General features: G+C 44.9%; 1 protein-coding gene across 5 annotated transcripts in view; it reads right to left on the bottom strand.

Annotated features, from left to right (window-relative positions):
* Positions 1-19,374, bottom strand: part of LOC136836055 (putative leucine-rich repeat-containing protein DDB_G0290503) — a 359,912-nt gene that overhangs the window by 324,264 nt on the left and 16,274 nt on the right. For all 5 annotated transcript variants that reach the window (XM_067099946.1, XM_067099947.1, XM_067099948.1 and 2 more), the window contains exons 2-3: positions 18,128-18,216; positions 6,652-6,719 (exon numbers count right to left, since the gene is read on the bottom strand). In XM_067099946.1, the coding sequence (XP_066956047.1) occupies positions 6,652-6,719; positions 18,128-18,216 (157 nt within the window). The remainder of the gene's footprint in view (positions 1-6,651; positions 6,720-18,127; positions 18,217-19,374) is intronic.

Below are 19,374 nucleotides of genomic sequence, written 5' to 3'. Positions count from 1 at the left end.
AAAAGGAGGAAAACCTCACAGATACTGTATGAAACAACTGTTAGGAGAGGGTGGAAAGTAAGATGGAAGAAAGGGAATATAAACCAAGGTTAAGTAAAAGGAATGAATGGGGTTGCAGCTAGGGACCGCATGCACACTGCAAAGAACCTTAAGTAATGCGTACAATGCACCACATGAGGTGTACTGACAAAACTACACCCCGTGGGGAAAACATCAAAGAGAGAAATGATTACAAATACAAAATGCAATGCAACAAAGACTAATTTCTCATATTACAGGGCAAGAAATAAAAGAGAAATGTAAATTGAAGATTATCCATAACAACATAAAAATGAGATTTTTATAATAAAATAAAGTTTTACCATACTTACCTAACAATTATGATAGCTGATCAGTTCCTAACGGCAGCGCTTTTAAATTGCGCGCGATTGTACTACAATTGCCGGTAACTGGTGTCGCCATCTACCGCCATCCCGCTCGGTAGTCCCAAGGATCACGTACTGATAAGTCAATTTCTGTGCCTGCCACACTATCCACCTGAGGGGAGGAAGGGTGGGCTATGATACATAATTGTTAGGTAAGTATGGTAAAACGTTATTTTATTATAAAAATCTCATTTTTACCATAACGATTACCTAACAATTATGATAGCTGACTCGCTATTGAAGGAGGAGGGCGTGGATTAGATAGAACCAATCCAAATAGGCAAATAATTCAGTCCATATAACAGTATAAAGTACTGCTTGTGATCCTTACCTTGTAAGGGAGCTACTGCAGGAAGGTACTGCCTCTGGTCGGTGCTCCTCTTACTAATAGAAAGCGTGGAAGGTAGTCCACAGAGAGCTACTACTGGGATGGAATCCCTGAAGTCATGGATTGCTCCGGAGACTTGCAGAGAAATAAACAAGTTTGCCCTTGCCTGGGCTAAAGACCAGACATACAATCGACACCTAAACCTAAATAAACCAAAAACCCTTCCACCTAAATACAATAAATGATTGGAGGGCACCTGAGGTGGCACTACCCCCAGCTTCCCATAACCGACAAACAAAATACAAGATAAAAGAAACAATATGAAGAGGAATAAAATAGGCCAATTCCTACAATGTTTCACCTACTACCATGCCAGCCACGGACAAGGGTCCGATGGAGAAGGAATCACCGAAGACCGTCTCCAAATCCTTCAAGTAATGTACAGCAAATACTGATCTGGACCTCCAGAAAGTATTTTGAATAATAGCATTAAGTGACAGATTGTGTTTAAATGCTGTGGAAGTTGCCACTGCCCTGACTTCATGCGCTTTAATTTTGAGCAGACGGATGTCCTCTTCACGTATTTGCGCGTGTGCTTCCATAATGAGGTCTCTGAGGAAGAATGAGATTGCATTCTTTGAGAGAGGTTTAAGAGGGTTCCGAACGGAGCACCAAAGTCTGGGAGAAGGACCCCTAATTTTTCTCCGTCCTATGCAAGTAGTATCTAAGAGCTCTGACGGGACACAGTTCTCTCGTCTTCTTCTGGGCCTACTAGGGCAGCGAGGCTCTTGAGCCTGAAGAATTTAGGCCAGGGGACCGAAGGGTTCTCGTTCTTAGCCAAAAACTCAGGAATGAGGGAGTAAAGGGCATCATCTTGAGCAAAGCCTACCTTCTTCTCTACTGCATGTAGCTCGCTGACTCTCTTTGCAGATGCTAAGGCGAACAGGAAGAGAGTCTTCTTCGTAAGGTTCTTCAAAGAAACAGAACGGAGAGGCTTGAACGAGGGAGATGAGAGCCATTTTAGGACGACGTCCAGATTCCAAGCGAGGGGAGGAGAGGAAGTCTTGGAGGTTTCGAATGACCTAACCAGATCGGTCAAATTCTCGTTATTAGTGAGATCAAGACCACGATGTTTAAAAACTGAGGATAGCATGGCTCTGTATCCTCTAACAGTGGAGACAGCTAGCTGACGTTCATCCCTGAGGAACAAGAGGAAGTCTGCTATCTGTGCAACAGAGGTCGAAGAAGAAGAGATCTTATTCTTCTTACACCATCTTCTGAAGACTGTCCACTTGGACTGGTACAGCCTGTTAGAAGATTTCCTTCTGCACTTTGCAATTGCTTCCGCAGCTCGTCTTGAAAAAACCTTCTTCCTAGCGAGTTTCCTGACAGTCTGAAGCCTGTCAGGTCCAGCGTAGACAACCCCTGATGAAACTTGCGAAAGTGGGGCTGTCTGAGAAGATGCTTCTTTACAGGAAGAGACCTTGGGTAGTCCTGAAGGAGGCTAACTAGGTCCGCAAACCACTCCTTCCTTGGCCAGAACGGGGCAATCAGAGTCATGGAGACGTTCTGGTGGTTCATCAGCTTGTTGATGACTTGCCTTATCATTCCAAAGGGGGGAAAGGCGTAAAGGTCTAGGTCCGACCAATCGAGCAGCATCGCATCCACTGACCAAGCCTGTGGATCCGGAACCGGCGAACAAAACAGGGGGAGACGATGGTTCCTTGAGGTGGCAAAAAGATCGACCATCGGAGTTCCCCATAACTTCCACAGAGCGTTGCATACCAGCTGGTCCAAGGTCCACTCTGAAGGAAAGACCTGATTTCTCCTGCTGAGCTCGTCCGCTAAGACATTGCATTTCCCTTGGACAAATCTTGGAACAATGCAAACTGGTAGCGAGTCCGCCCAAAGGAGGAGTTCCCTCGTAAGTTGGTACAGGGAGAATGAATGGGTGCCGCCTTGCTTGCGGATATAAGCCAGTGCCGTGGTGTTGTCTGCATGAATGGCCACCGTCTGGCCCTTGATTCTGTCCGAAAAAGCCAGGAGACCTAGGTGAATAGCCAGAAGCTCTTTGTGACTGATGTGAAGAGCCTTCTGGGATTCCGACCACAGTCCCGATACCTTGGAACCTTCCAGCAGGGCTCCCCAACCGACGTCCGAAGCGTCGGAGAAGAACTGTAGAGTGGGGATGGGAGGAGAAAGATTCAGGCCTTCTAGGAGTTTTTCCTCCGACAGCCACCAATGAAGATCTTGCTTGATAGCTTCTGTGATGATAAAAGTCTGGGAAAGAGGAGAGTTCCTGGACCAAACTTGTTCCAGGAAGAACTGAAAAGGTCTCATGTGGAGGCGACCCAGTCTCACGAACTTCTCCACCGATGACAAGGTCCCTAGAAGACTCATCCACTCTTGGGCCGAGCATTCCCTTCGGCTCTTGAAGTGTCGGACGGTTTGGAGACAACTCTGAACTCTTTTCGGGGAGAGAAAAGCCCGAAAAGCTAGAGAGTTCAGAGTCATCCCCAAATAAAGAATACTCTGACTGGGAATTAGTTGCGACTTTGGCAGGTTGATAATGAGTCCCAGATTGCTTGTCAAAATGAGTGTCCTCCTTAGGTCCTCTAAGCACTGACTTTCCGAGGAGGAACGGAGAAGTCAGTCGTCCAGATAAAGGGACACATTTACACCCAACAGATGTAGCCATTTGCCCAGTGGGGCGAGGACTCGTGTAAAGACTTGAGGGGCTGTTGAGAGTCCGAAGCACATCGCTTTGAATTGGAAGACTCTTCCTTGGAACATGAAGCGAAGGAACTTCCTCGAATCTTGATGGATGGGGATGTGTAAATCTGGCGTCCTCCATGTCCAGAGACCATCCAGTCCCCCTTCTGAAGAGACGACAGAACGGACTGAGGGTCTCCATAGCGAACTTTGTCTTGGACATGAACTGGTTGAGGGCGCTGACATCCAAAACCAGTCTCCAACTGCCTGAGGTCTTGGTAACTACGAAGAGGCGATTGTAGAACCCTGGCGACGATGGATCTAGAACTTCCTCGATCGCTGATTTGAGGAGAAGAGCTTCTACTTCCAAACTCAGGGCAAGGAATTTTTCTGATCCTGGAGAGTAAGCGGACAATGGAAGAGGCTTGCAAGTCAAAGGTGGAGGATCTCTGAAGGGAATTGCATAACCAAAGCGAAGAACTTGGACAACCCAAGCTTCCGCATCGCGATGAGCCCATTCCCTCCAAAAAAGCTGCAGCCTGGCTCCTACTGTTGGGCGAAGGAAAGAGGACTCACTTGGTGTTGGGTTTGGAAGAAGATTTGGACTTGGACTTGTAAAGGAGGCGCAGGTTGGTCCTGGGTCTGTGGTAAGGGCAGATTGGCCCCTCGAAAGGGTTGAATAGGAGATGCCGACTTAGTCGGGTTGTCGTTGTCAGCTGTGGCTTCTTGAAGGACCGGCGAGTAGGTCATTGGTCAACTTCTTCTCGAGGAAGAGGCAATATTCCTGATCAACTCTTCTGGAAAGAGATGATCTTTAACCAAGGGAGCGAAGAGCAAGGCAGATTTCTGAGTGGTGGTGACCCCTCTGGTAACGAACGAGCACCAGAGTTCCCTCTTCTTGAAGACCCCCAAGGTGTAAAGGGAGGCTAACTCGTCTGCTGCGTCCCTCACAGACTTGTCTCCACAAGACAAGAAACTCACGAGTTCCGACGTCACGTCCTCTGGGATATCAGGGCAGTTCTCAATCTTGGATGCTAAGACACCCACAGTCCAGTCTAAAAGACTTAAGATCTCTAACACCCTGAAGAGGTTCTTGACGAGATGGTCCATTTCCGAGGAGGAGAAGAACATTTTAGCCGATGAGAAAGCCGATCTTCTATTGGCGTCCACTAAACTGGAGAAGTCCCCCTGGGAGGAGGCAGAAACTCCCAGGGACGGAGCTTCCCCAGTAACGTAGAATTGTTATCTCTTACTCTGCAACTTAGAAGGAGGAAATGCGAAATTTGCTTTTCCCGAATCCCTCTTGGCGGCCAACCACACATCAAGGATCATGAAGGGAGCCGTGATCGCCTTCGATAAGGACAGTTTGGGAACGATCGGATCAGGCCTCGGCCTTCCCATATGAAAAATGGACTGCAGAGACTTAGGTGAAGGAGCGACGAAGCAGTCGGGATAAGTGGTCCACAAACACCTAAGCAGTTTAGTATATGCCGAATAAGAAGTAGATTCCTCTTCTGGGACTTCCTCTTCCGATGAAACCGGAGACAAACCAGGTACAGCAGGCACAGAAGCGGCTTGGTCCTGGGTCTGAGGTGATGGGGTTGCTGGTTGAACAGGCATGGTAGGCGCTGGGGTCGCTGTTTGCACTCCCTTAAATAAGGAAACAATATTATCTAATTGCCTCCTAAGAGGACCCAAGGCGTCATTCGAGGTGGAAGACCGAGGACATGGCGGAATTCCTGAAGGAGGAACAATAGGCGCCCTGGGCGCAAGTGGCGCTAGGGGCAACACTCGGAGATCCGCTGGAGGGGAGGCAGCAGCACCCTCCCACTGAGCAGAAAGTGCCTGTGAAGCTGGATGGACACAGGGTGCAGTCGATGTCTTGAGAGCTGAGGGAGGTGGAAGAGACGAAAGCATGTAAATCCGTTTCTTAGTTGGTGGTCAATGTAAGGTTGAATCGTCCGACAAACTGGACGAAATGTCATGCGCACCTGGCGCCAGAGGCACACACACTGCATCCCTCGACCTTTTCAATGGAGGAGGGGACAAATAGTCCGACTTCCACGACCTTTTCAATGGTCTGAAGCCGACGGCGCCATTTGCGCCCGCCGAGAGAGGAGAATCTCCCAACTCGGAAGATTCCGAACACGGAACGACACACCTTTTCCGTGGTGGTCCGACTCGACGGAGGGAACGATTGCTTGTGGGCAAACCCCAAGAGGCTCCCTGCGACTTCTGGTATGTCTTCTCCCTGATGCAGGGGAGCGGGACAGTGACCTTCGTCTAGGAGACCTGCTGGGACAAGCAACCGAACCCTCAGAAGGCACAACACTAGCACTAGACACATTACACTTCGCCATTAAAGTGTTCACAGAATTACCCAACTCAAGCATAGTACTACAAAGAAATTCAAACTTCTTCTCGAACCTCGATTCGAGACTGGCAACGGTACTAGGTGAAACAGGGCGGGAAGCTGGCATAATAGGTTCAATAGAAGGAGAACTAGGAGCAGGGGAAGCAAAAATAGAATGAGCAGAAGCCCAAAAGTCTGCGGTAGTCGCCGGAAAGTCTGCCGTTGCTGACGGCCCCACACCTAGGCTACTCCCTTCTAAGCTAACTTTCTCGGTGTCTGACGTAGCTTTAGCTTTAGCCCGATGAGTCGCCTTCCTAACTCTATCCTTAGCAAGTTTTTCTTGATGAGAAAGAAAAGTTCTCCATTGCTGGTCTGACCAGCAACTACATTCGATGCAAGGCGACTCCCTAGAGCAAGCCGATCCCCCTCTACAATCTACACACACGGTGTGGGGGTCGTAACAACTCTTAATTTTAAGCCTAGCATTGCACCCACTGGCGCAAAACCTAACTGACGATCCTGAATCAGACATGATTCTAGTCAAACAACAATTGCAACATTGTACTTCACCGAAATCCAGCGAAAAACATGAAAATACGATGCGCGACTGAAGAGCACTCGATCGCGGGTGTTTACCCGTGAACGGCAGGAACAGAAATTGACTTATCAGTACGTGATCCTTGGGACTACCGAGCGGGATGGCGGTAGATGGCGACATCAGTTACCGGCAATTGTAGTACAATCGCGCGCAATTTAAAAGCGCTGCCGTTAGGAACTGATCAGCTATCATAATTGTTAGGTAATCGTTATGGTAAACAATAGATTTAGCCTACCTTTCAAAAGGCTGTTGAGTGCTGCCACAATAGTCTCAGTATCCTCACTATTAATATCTTCATTTTTTCTGAAATAAAAAAAATTAATGAAACAAGAGACAAATGCTAAACTCACTAGTGTTGCAAAAATATGAGATAGTATGTCAAAATGTCCTTGAAATAAAGTTCAATTTATTTTATTAAGACATTATTCGGTGTATGGACATAACATTACTCATTCTTTGTTGCAGTGAAAGAATCCATCATCATATTGAGTCATCTTTAAATTTAAAATTACAAGTACATCAAGTCACGTGAGTGACCAGGTTTAGGTTAATGAGGACACATGTAGGAGGGGCAGAAAAAAAAAATGTTTAGAAAAGATAAAGTAAATAAAAAAAAAATTTGTTCAAAACAAAAATATCAACAAGGTAAATGTGAAAAAGTCTGAATAACCATTTAAAAGAAAAACAAAAAACCACTGAAAACAAATAAAAGATTGAGATAAAATGACATTTTTATAATAAAATAGTTTTATATATACTTACCAAGTAATTACATAGCTATTAGTTTCAAACTATCGCGGCAGTTTAAATTCAAAATTCTCGGTAGCACTTCAATTTTTAAGTTTAGTGTTGGTGACTAGTCCCGGCCACTAACGGGAATACCAGGAATGACTTAGCAGACAGACTCATTGTGTTTGTGCCTTTATGTCATTTTTATATAAGTAACTTCCCAAGTAACTACATAGCTGAATCCCACATTGACAGGTGGGATACATGGACATACTCTACTCCAAAACACTGACATATAGTGAATCTGAAATAGAAAAGTTGCTAGTATTGAAGATAATGCTTGTCGTTCCTGATCGGTCTAGAGATACTGCAGGAGAGTACTGCCTCTGGTCGGTGCTCATCTTAACCTGTAGCGGTGTGGCGATACAGCCGTGGACACCTCTACTTAAGCAGGAGCTTTGCAGCAAAGGAGTACTCCAAACACTGCCAAAGCATTAGTGGAAGTTTTGCAGCGAAGGAGTTATCCAAAGGCTAGCGAAACTTCAAAAAGTGCCTTTGCCCTGGGCGCAGTATTACAATAAAACAACCAGACACAAAGTCACCTACACTGATATAAAACCACAACCCAACCACTCAGAGTAGTGGGTGCCCCTAGTACACTATAGGCCCCCCCACCCTGGGGCTCCTGCAAAATCGACACCTCCCCAAGGTGAAGGGATAGTAGGAGAAAATCTTTCGCTTCCTTCCGCGATACCATGCCAGTCACTAATAATGATTGCAAGGCACTGCAAAATATTAACACTGTTTTAACTTCATTAAAAATCATGAGAAGTAAAGAATGATTACACATCCAGGAGGTCGATTGCAGAACGAAAGTAAGGGACATATTGTGCCTGACAGCTAATAAGGCAGAAGCTACTCTGACATCCTTAGCTTTCACTAAAACATAGTCAAATTCCTCTACTGAATCTGAGGGTGGTCTCATAAATATGGTCCATTAGGATGAAGGACAAAGCGTACTTAGATAGAGGGCGAAGAGTCCATGCCACTGCACTATAGATTATGGATGGCCCTCTGCTCTACCGATCTGGCTCTAGTAATACCTTAAAAACTCCAATTGGATAGAGAGCTCTCTATTCTACCACATAACCAAGGATGAGGAGAGAGTTGGTGCCAGGGGCAGGTTGCTCTGAGCTGGCGCCAAGGTGTAGTTGGAGCCACCCAAGCTGTCTGCATAGTGAACTAGACGCTTGGGAGGAACGAGGAGTATGAGATGCCTTCTACAGAAATCATTCACAGTCTGAGAGACAGGTCTAGAAGACTGACATCTGCATCTAGCTATAGTCTCTGTAGTACATCTTGAATAAACCTTACATTTTGACAAGCTTCCAAGCAGTGTGAAGTCCGTCCGAGTAAGAGTGAGCCACCCTTGGTGTCATCTCTTCTAAGTAAGGTAAACTGAGAGATATGGATTGAGGAAGGAGTCTTGGAGAGTTCAACAACAACCCTGGCAGGTTTGGAAATCATGGTCAGAATGGGACTGTAAGGGTCACCGTAACGTTGCGATGAGCCTGAGAAAAGTTCAGCACTTCCTTGAGGAGGCAAACAGATCCAAAGTCAGTCTGCCCTATAGAATCCACAGAACCCAACAGTCCAGGGGATTCAGGGTTGACTGAGAGGTAAGAACAGGCTTCTGATGGCTCAGATCGTCTCCCAGAACTTAGACTAAAAAAATCGAGTGACTAGAAAACTTGATTGATTGTCCACAGTAAAAGTTCTCTTGCTGTTTGATGGAGTGAGCATGAGCAAGAGCGCCTCCTTGCTAATGTAATAAGGCTAGGACTGTGGTCTCGTCTAAATGAATTACCACAGTCTAGGAGCGAAAAAGGAGTCATGAAGCACTGAAATCCTAAATGAATCGCTTCAGCTCTCTGACAAAGATGTGCAGGCTCTGTTCTTCTGGGGACATGGTCCAGAAACCTCCTGGTTCCTCAAGCATCTCCCCGACCTAGATGAAGGCGCTGAGCAGAAGACTAAGTCTAGTCTCACAGAAGGAACTTCCCTTCTGAAAGACTAAGTTCAGACAGCCACCACTACATATCAAACTTAAAAACGGGCCTATGGAAAAAAAACCACAGTATCCAGCTGTTTTCCCTGCCCCAGTTGGTTTTGTGTTCAACACCTTCGAGCTTTCCTTCGAAGGAAAACAAGGATGTCAGCTGTCCTGGGATACATGGACATGTTCATGGTCAGAAAACGAAGACGACTATAAGAGCGGGGACTCATGAGGAGACTTATGCCGTAGAGGCTGAAGCCTAAATCCCCGAACTGGAAGAATGGCGGACTAGACTGTCTAGTTCATCTCCATCCTAAACTTCGTTCTCTAATCAAAGAGAGAGAGAGAACTATGGGCCATGCAGACCTTGTAGCCGATTCTGCGGACTGCAAGCAACAGAGGAAACTTGCATATTATTTTGCAGACTCACGGACAACTGAGCAGACTAATTGCCAACCCTACTGATTCTTGACAGACGTGCAGACATGAGGACATCCATGCAGGATCAACTCTTATTGGATTTGCTTGAAAAATCCAAAAGACACAAAATACTTGGTCACAGGATGATGGAGACATGTCCAAAACCAGGTATGACAAATTTTCCAGCAGTCTGATGCAATACTGTAAATAGAAAAATAGTCCATGAGCAGAAGCTACAAAGCTGTCAGGAGTTCGGGAATTGGTGCCAGAAGCTCGGAAGTTGATTCCAGGCATTCGGGAACGGGGCGTTGCTAGGAAGCACTGGATCGAGAGGGATCAAGGCACTTTCTCCTCTTGATTGGAGCCCAAGTAAGGTCTTCAATGGAAGACGGATCGAAGAAGAGACAGATAAAAACCACAGCGAAACTGAAGAAAGGCTGTGAGATGAGGCTAGACTCCTTACTGCTTGACAGAAATGGACAATGGCTAGTGTCATGTGTATCCTCAGCGGCCATGAAGAACCAAAAAACGTTATGGTGTTTCCTGACTGCCGTAAATCTCTGAACTGGATGAAAACTAAAGGAAGAATGCAAAACTCTCTTACAAAGTCTAACATGAAACCATCTCTGTGGATGACAGAGACCCCAGCAGACTCATCCACTAATGTTCTGAGTAAGAAAGAAGGGGCTAGAAATAAGCGGACAGTCTGAAAATACAGTAAACCCCCTGTATTCACGGATTTCTCTGTGGAACATATCTGCCCATTCTTCATGGAAAATTCGCCCATTCGCAGTATTTTTCACTGAGAAATATTCACTAATTACTGTATTTTCGTATAATTTTTATGACTAAATGCACTTTTTGTGATGAAACTATTAAAATACTCAGGTATAAGCATTTTTTGAGGGTTTTTCGTGTTTAAACTATCAAAGTAGGCAGTTCTAAGTGTTTTTAGAGGGGTTCTAAGTATCCGCATCCCCGCGAATATGGGGGGTTTATTGTAGCTTCATTCTCTTGCTGAAAAAATTCTAAGATTTGAGACTGACATCCAAAAAAGTTGATTTTTGCGACGGAGTCTGTATTGAGGAAGAGAAAATGTAGGCTGATTGCGACTGTGTGGTTCTCACAGAAGTAAAGGGGCACTAGAGCTCTATATCTGAGCTTCCAAAGAAAAACGGAAGTCTCTGAAAACCATCTCAATTGTCCTTGTCCACATAGGACAGGACTAAGAGGAAAACCGAGGCGAAGCTTCTCGGTGAACACTTGGGAGTTCTCTAACTACTTAGCCAGTGATCCTGTGTCAATCTACTTCATAACCTTGATGAAAGCTACAACAAGGACTAATTTCATCGAAACACCAGAGAAAGGAAAGAGAAGATATACTTGTCTTGTTCCCTTTTCAACAAAAGTCAAACTCCAATATCCATGAGAGATTTCTTGAGGATGAAGAAAATGCCACACGTGGGAGCTTTCTTCAACAATCTCAAAATCATGATGCAAATATCCTTGCATGGAAAAGACAGGACTTTGAGACAATAATTGTCGCTAAAAGGGAACTAGTGTTGGCTTGCCTTGTAGTTTCTAGGCAAGGATGGGACAGACTGAAGAGAGAGACAAAACACTTGTGAGCAGGTTGTATGGTCTGATACTGAAGAGTTGGCGCCTGGTGCCCGGATTGTGGCACCAGATTCCTGACAGCTTGGGCCAAACGGACAGATGGATGCTCAGACACTGGGAGCTCAGAATCACTAGAAACAATGTCATCGGCATCTCTAATCCACACTACTGGGCGCTCAGACACTTCAGCAGCTGAAACGAGCCTTTTTGGTGGCTGAGAATCACTAAAAAAAGCACCACTGGTGCCTCTAGTCTACACTAATGGGTGCTCGGACACTTCAGCAGCTGAAACGGGCCTTTCCAGTGACTGAGAATCACTAGGAAAAAACACCGCGCTGGAAAGCACATTCCTGTGGACGCCATTCAAATGGCTGTCCGCCAGGATCTGGGACCAGCAACAGGCTCGACTGAGGGGCAACTACCCAGGGGCAAACCCCCTCGGACTCACTTGGACTGCCAGTATGTCTCCTCCCAGGTTTAGGGGAGTATGGCAGGGACTTTAGATCTAGGAGATCCGATAAGCCGAATAGCCACCTCCACTACACATCCATCAAGACACTTTTCAGTGGCTGTCTGCCGATACCTGGGAATGTACTACAGGTTTGACTGAGGGGGCAACTACCTGTGGCCCTTGGGCAAACCCCACTGACCTCCCTTGGACATCCAGTAAGCCTCCTCCCAGGTTTAGGGGAGTCTGACAGGGCCCTTTGTCTAGGAGCATCAGCGGGATGAGCAGTCACCTCCTCCACTGCACAATACTTCACTATTACAAGGTAACTATCTGTTAACCCCAACACAAGACTGACAAAGTCGCGGGAAGGAAATGAAGGAGCCAGGCGAGGGAGCAAGTGGATAAAATATAAGGGTTAGTAGCAGGGGAGAAAAACTGGATGCAGGGAGAACTGGTGCCAGCTAGTAGCTTGAAAGCTAAGAGCTTGGTAGCTGGCGAGCTCGGCTGCCAAATAATCCTCAAAACTTCCATCGCAACCAAAAACAAAGCAGAATTTCTCTCCTAACTACGTTCTCCCCTTACACTTTACAGTTCTCTGCAAAGGAAAGTGTGATAAGATGTTTAATTAATTCCTACCAAATGTTATCTAAGACTTAGGTATGCATTTCATTACCGAAAAATTCGGCTCGGGAGTGAACACATTACTTTATTACGTTACTCAGTAAATGAAAGTTAATCAATGATTGCAAATTCACTAGAATAGCGAAAATATGAACTTGAATCAGATCTTAAAAGCAACCAAACGATAAAATACTATTATTATTATTAAAAAAGTTTAACCAGACCACTGAGCTGACTATCAGCTCTCATACGGCTGGCCTGAAGGATTTGGATGAAATGACAGGTCTAGGCTAGAAGCTTAGCACTGGGACCAACCTGAAAGGTTATAAGCTTGAAGACTAATGAAATCGACAATAATCCTTCACCAAAATCCGGTTATACAACCGACAAATAATGAAAAAACTGCTACAAAGATCCGATGTTTACATTGAGACCGGCAGACATACAATGAGGCTCTCTGCTAAGTTGTTCCTGGTACTGTATTCCTGGTAGTGGGCGGGACTAGTCACCTACATGAAACACTAAACAATTGAAGTGCTAGTGCAAATTTTGAATTTAAAGTGCAGCGATAGTTTGAAACTAATAGCTATGTAATTACTTGGTATGTTACTTAAGTAAAATATAATTGCACTGTGAGAAAAAAAATGACACCTTATGATAAAATAGTTTTACAGACACTTGCCAAGTAATTGCATAGCTATGAGCTTTCTACCTACAGCAGTCTAACAATTCAAAATTCGTGGTAATGTTCGCATTTGTTTTGGTGTAGGTACGTGCCCCGCCCACTATCGGGGACCAGGAGGAACTACTTAGCAGCGAGCTTCAATTCATTTTCGCCCTTATGTCCATGTGAGGGAAGGGAGGGTGCTGATCATGTAATTATTTGGTAAGTACTGTATATATAAAACTATTTTATCCTAAAACATCATTTTTTACATAAGTAACTTACCAAGTAATTACACAGCTGATTCCACATTGAAAGGGGGTGGGATCTATGGACATATTCTACACCAAAACATTAAACATGGTAGTGACTTTGACATAGAACGATTGCTAGCATTGAGACAATGCTTGTTGTTTCCTTACCTTTCTGGCCAATGCTCCTCTTGACTTGTAGTGGAAGTGGCTGTGTAGCCCAGAGTCACCCCTACAAGCGGGAGCTTTGCAGCGAGAGAAGTACACCCGTGGCTAGCAAAGTTAAAAAGAGATGCTCTTGCTCTGGGTAAGGACCAGAATAAATCAGCAACACTGTCACCACCATCCTAACCACTAAAAACTGGAGGGCGCTCCAGGTACTGAGTACCCCCGGGGCTTCCCACAAACTCAACACCTTAAGTCAAGGCGAGGACTAGTAGAGGTACAGAAGGCCCCCTATGCTTCCTCTCCCAAAACCAAGCCAGTCACGGATTAAGGTCCTAAAGCACTGTACTTTTCGTAAGTAGTTTCCACGTCCTTGAGGTACTGATCAGCGAAGACTGACTTGCATCTCCAAAAGGTAGATTGGAGAATACTCGACAGGGACACATTGTATTAGAAGGCCAAAGAGATAGCAATGACTCTGACCTAGAGGGCTTTCACTTTAATGACTGGTAAGACCTTTTCATTATTCTGGGAGTGAGATTCAGAAATCAAGCTTCTCAAAAAGCAGGAAACAGCATTCTTTGAAAGACAATGAGAAGGGTTCCTCACAGAGCACCAGAGGTTGTTTGACAGCCCTCTGATGGTCTCTGTCCAATGAAGGTAATACCTAAGGATTCTTACCAGGCAGAGAAGTCTCTCCTCTTCTTCCGGCCCGAGGATGTCCATTAAGTTTTTAATGGTGAATGAACAGGGCCATGGATAGAAGGGTCTTCATTCTAGGCAAGGAATCCAAGAGAGAAGGAGCAAACGGTGTCCTCTTGAGAAAAGCCAACTCTCTTATCGATAACTTGGAGCTCGCTAATCTGTTTGGTGGTAGCCAAAGCCACAAGGAAGAGGGTCTTCTTCGTCAGGTTCCCAAGAGACAAAGTGAAGTGGTTCGTAGGAGGAGCCTGAGAGCCATTTTAAAACTACGTCCAAATTCCAGGAGACAACGGTCGACTTCTCTTATCTAACGGAATCGAAGGACTTGCTTAGGTCTCTTAGGTCTTGATCTGAGGACAAACCTAGACCTCTGTGCTTGAACACCGAGCTGAGCATAGACCTATAATCCTTGATGGTGGAGGTTGAAAGCTTCCTGGAGGTCCTCAGGTAAGCAGGAAGTTGGTTACCTGGCTTATAGAGGTCTCCGAAGAAGGGATGTTATAGCGGCTGCACCATTTTCTGAAAACTGTCCATTTGGACTAGTAGAGCTTGCTAGAAGGAGGTCATCTGCATCCATAATAGCTTACGCAGCCTGTCTCGAAAACCTCTTCGCTCTGATGAGACACCTCACAGCCTGAAGGAAGTTGGGTTGTTTGAGTTAGTGACCTCTTTTGACACAAGCCTTGGGAAGTCCACTAACAGATGTAACAGGTCCAGGAACCATTCCTTTCTTAGCCAAAAAGGAGCAACTAGGGCCATCAAGACCTCTTGGTGGGATACGAACTTGTTGATCACCTCCCTGATCACCCCGAAGGGAGGTAAGGTGTAGACATCGAGACCTGTTCAGTCCAGGAGCATGGCATCTGTAGCTGATGCGAGAGGGTCCAGGACGGGGGAACAGAAGCGAGGAAGACAATGGTTTCTCGATGTCTCTCACAAACAAATCTATGGCTGGCATGCCCCACAACCTCAATAGATCGCTGCAGACAAGAGGATCATAGGTCCACTCCATCGGAAGAACCTGTTTGAGCCGACTCAATTCATCTGCTAAGATGTTCAGTCTCCCATGGTTGAAGCAAGTCACAATCAAAATCTGGTTTTGATCTACCCAAAGAAGGAGCTCTTTGCCGACTCATAAAGAGAGAAAGATTGGGTGCCTCCCTGTTTCCGAATGTATGATAGAGCTGTCGTGTTGTCGGCATGGACTGCAACTATTCTGCCGCAAACCAGGGCTGAGGAGGACTGGAGACCCAGGTGAATGGCTTTCAGCTCTTTTACATTGATGTGGGAGTTCTTCAGATCTTCTGACCATGTCCCAATGCTTTGTGAGACCCGAGAAGAGGCCCCCAACCCAGATCTGAGGCATCGGAGTAAAAGTCTAGGTCTGGGCTCAACGGAAGAAGAGAATTCCCCTCCAGAAGTCTTTCTTCGCACAACCACCATCAAAGATTCTGCTTGATCTCCGACGTGATGGGGAAGACGAAGGAGTACAGCTGAGTCTTCCTGCTCCAGTTTGCTTTTAGAAAGAATTGCAGTGGCCTCATGTGCAACCTTCCCAACTTGACGAACTGCTCCACTGAGGCAGGAGTCCCCAAGAGGCTCATCCATTGCACTGGTGAGCAGGATTGAAGACAGGAGGCAACTCTTTTGGGGGAAAGAGAAGCCCAAAAAGTCTGAAAGTCCAGAATCATTCCCAATTAGGGAATTTTCTGAGTAGGGATCATCTGCGACTTCTGATCATTGATCAGGATGCTTAACTGCTTCGTCAGGCGAACAGTTCTCGCTGAAGTCCTCCGTGCATCTCTCTCTCGAAGGACACGTGAGAAGCCAGTCATCTAAATAGAGCCATAAATTTATGCCTAACAGATGTAGCCATTTGCCTAAAGGAGTGAGAATCCAAGTAAAAACTTGCGGGGCCATGGACAGGCCAAAGCACAAGGCCCGAAATTGGAGAACCCTGCCCTGGAAGACAAATCAAAGAAACTTTCTGGAGTCCGGGTGTATGGGGACATGAAAGTAAGCATCTTGCATGTCCAGGGTGACCATCCAGTCCCCCTGTTGGATGGATGACAAGACTGAGTGATTTGTCTCCATATGAAACTGTTTTCACAACGAACCAATTCAGGGCACTGATGTCCAGGACGGGCCTCCAGCCCCCCGATGATTTGGGGACCGTGAAGAGCCAGTTGTAAAATCCCTCTGAATCATGATCCTTGACCATCTCTACCGCTCCTTTGCTTAGAAGAGCTGACCTATAGGGACAGGGTCACAAACTTCTCTGAATCTGTCAAGTAAGCTGGCAAGACGATTGGCGACTTGGTTAAAGGGGGGCCCTCTCCTTGAAAGGAATGAAGTAGACTTCTCTCAACACTTGACTACCCAAGGTTCTGCACCTCTGTGGCTCCATTCCTTCCAAAAGAGGCGAAGTCTTGCTCCAACCGGAGCGCAAAGGGACTAAAATCTCACTTCCTGCTTGCTGATCTGAAGGTGGACTTCTTGACTGACTTCGAGGGAGGACATAGATTGGTGCGAGGTCTTGGTTGGATCTTCTGCTTTCCTCCGCAGAAGGGCTGAGGCTGAAGCGGAGAAAAAGATTTTGCAGATATGGAAGCGGAGTCCCTCAGCCGCTTGACAGACTGAGCTAGAAGATCATTGGTTGACTTTTTCTGTAAAGCTGACAAAACTACCTTGACATCTTGGGGAACCAGGTGGGACTTGTCCAGAGGAAAGAACATGAGTGCCAAGTTCTGGGTACTGGTAACTCCTTTAGTAGCGAAAGAGCGCCACAACACTCTTTTCTTAAAAATAAATAATGAAAAGAAGGTCAATTAGGGTCATAATCTCTTACTGCATCTGCTTTAAGAACAGCATCATATCATCTTACATCCCTAAGACTCTCTGGTAGCGATGGCCCTGCGTTGGGTCAGCACATTCCTTCTCTCTCATGGACTCCTCCCCCTGAATCTATCCTCAAACAAAGGCCTACTGGAATGAAATGCTGAGATACAAAACTAGACTTACGTATTTGCAAATTTAACAAAAGTATTTCACCAAAAGCTACAGTCATGATATGGAGTGACTCACACCCCCTAAAAATGGAAATCATAACTAGAAGAAATTCTGATTCACAGTCAATCGAATTAATGATTCTAGACCAACCAATACTAGTGACTAACACCCTGGTCACCAAACAAAATAAAAAGGTCATAATTATTCTAGACCAAAATAAATGTCACAGAGTATGTTAAAAGAACACTTCCAAAATATTCATCCTCACAGGACGAACCCAGAATTCCTGTTAAAAGAAATATATATATTAAAACCTGGAATGGTGTATAAAGGAAAGACATTTAAAACATAAAAATGCACAATGGAGAACAGAACGGGAAAATGCATAACGAGAGAAACAAAGGAGTTTCACCGCGACACAAACTGGGTATTTCTACATAATGTCTGGAAAAGATCTAAGTGTTAATGAGTTATCTTACTCACTTCCTATGGCCGCAAATAAACGCTTCTCACAGTGGCTGTTCTTATTCACTAACACTGCTCAAAAAGTGAATCACCCCCAGCCGCAAATCCAAGTCCTTAGCCATTGTATGTTCCTCTCATAATATACCATTAGAGAGTGCACACATGCACGCACACACTTGATAACCCCTCCCCGGAAGCGTGACAACACCAGTTCAATGTTCGAAAGATAACACCACTTCCATCAATCTGTCACATGATCAGAAGGCACAAATGAACGCATCAGATACCCGCTGTATCTAACTGTGGAAATCTCCAATGTCAACATAAATGCGCCTGCACCAGATATGCCTTTCACAGGCCAGCACATAGTTCGTCAAAAGACTTGATATATATGATGGATTACATAATACAATATAATGTACCTTTATTAAGCTAAAATGTTAAATGTATCCTCAAAAGAGAGAGAGAGAGAGAGAGAGAGAGAGAGAGAGAGAGAGAGAGAGAGAGAGAGAGAGAGAGAGAGAGAGAGAGAGAGAGAGAGAGAATTTTGTTTAAACTTACAAGTATATCATCATTCGAGAGAAAAACTTCCCATCAGATAGTTGCTTGACAGTAGGGGTCTCCTCTGGTAATAACTCTAGTGCATTTACCTGGAAAAAAAAAAAAAAAAAAAAAAATCAAAGTCGATTATATTTATTTAGGGTTATCTGGCATCACAGTGTCAAAGATGAATGATGCTCAGATCATAACAGTATATGTATTACATTATGTAATTAAAATTTTAAAAAAGCTTAATGAACTTTATTAAAATTAACAGCTATCATGCACTCTACCATTCCATAAAGAGGAACCAAGAATAGTAAGCCATTCTGGCAGCTACTGAGAAAAATTGATAAAGTCTGCTGTTCAGTACAACTCTGCAATTCCATATAACAAAACAGTAACTATGCACAACAATTGTACTTACAAGTCATGGTATATTCAATATCAACATTCCCATTAAACCTAATTTTTAAAACTAAAATTTGTCATATACAAACCCACTGACAGATGATTCCAAGGAGATGGTCTCCCTTTCAACCTACCTGAGTATACATAAAGGTCCCTGAGCACCCATGTGACAAAAATTTGTCATTACAGTATTTAGGTGGCCTAAACCAGCTACTGTTTGTGAAGGGGTAGTGAGGAGGGCCAATTATCATCACATACAGTAAAGATTTGCACTGGCAGTCCCCAGTTATCGCGGGGGTTCCGTTCTGACGGCTTTTGATAAGCGAAAATTGCTGATAACCGAAAATTGGCAATGTTTGCGGCTTATCAGTGCCGACAACTGGACATCAGTGCCTCTGTTAGGTATGTATCAGTGCCGATAAGTGGAAATCGGAGCACACTGGCGCCGAAAAACAGGATCGCTGATAACCGGGGACTGCCTGTATTGGGAAAAATCAATATCAGTTTTAAAAATTACATTTGTTTCATTACTCTGTCATCGTAAGTACCTTCCCAAGTGAGTGGCCTCATTAGCCAAAAATTATTTTAAGATTCTAAACCTGCAGGGATGCTCAGCCAATGGACTGTGGTGTATAAATGGGCAAATACAGTATGTATACCAGGCAAGTCAGTTTAAAAATATGGTATTTTTGTGATAAAATTGAGTTTCATATTCTAATGATGTGGCTTTGTAATACAGTATGTATGTTTTCTATAATTCTGATATATTTTCTCTTATATTTGTCATGTGTTGTGTGTAATAATAATGACTGTTGAAATATCAGATATCAGATCTCAAGACTGGTGGTTTAGATAAG

This window comes from Macrobrachium rosenbergii, chromosome 56 (genome assembly GCF_040412425.1).
Source record: "Macrobrachium rosenbergii isolate ZJJX-2024 chromosome 56, ASM4041242v1, whole genome shotgun sequence".
In the NCBI taxonomy this organism is placed as follows: Eukaryota; Metazoa; Arthropoda; class Malacostraca; order Decapoda; family Palaemonidae; genus Macrobrachium; species Macrobrachium rosenbergii.
This window is presented reverse-complemented; position numbering and strand designations above follow the sequence as displayed.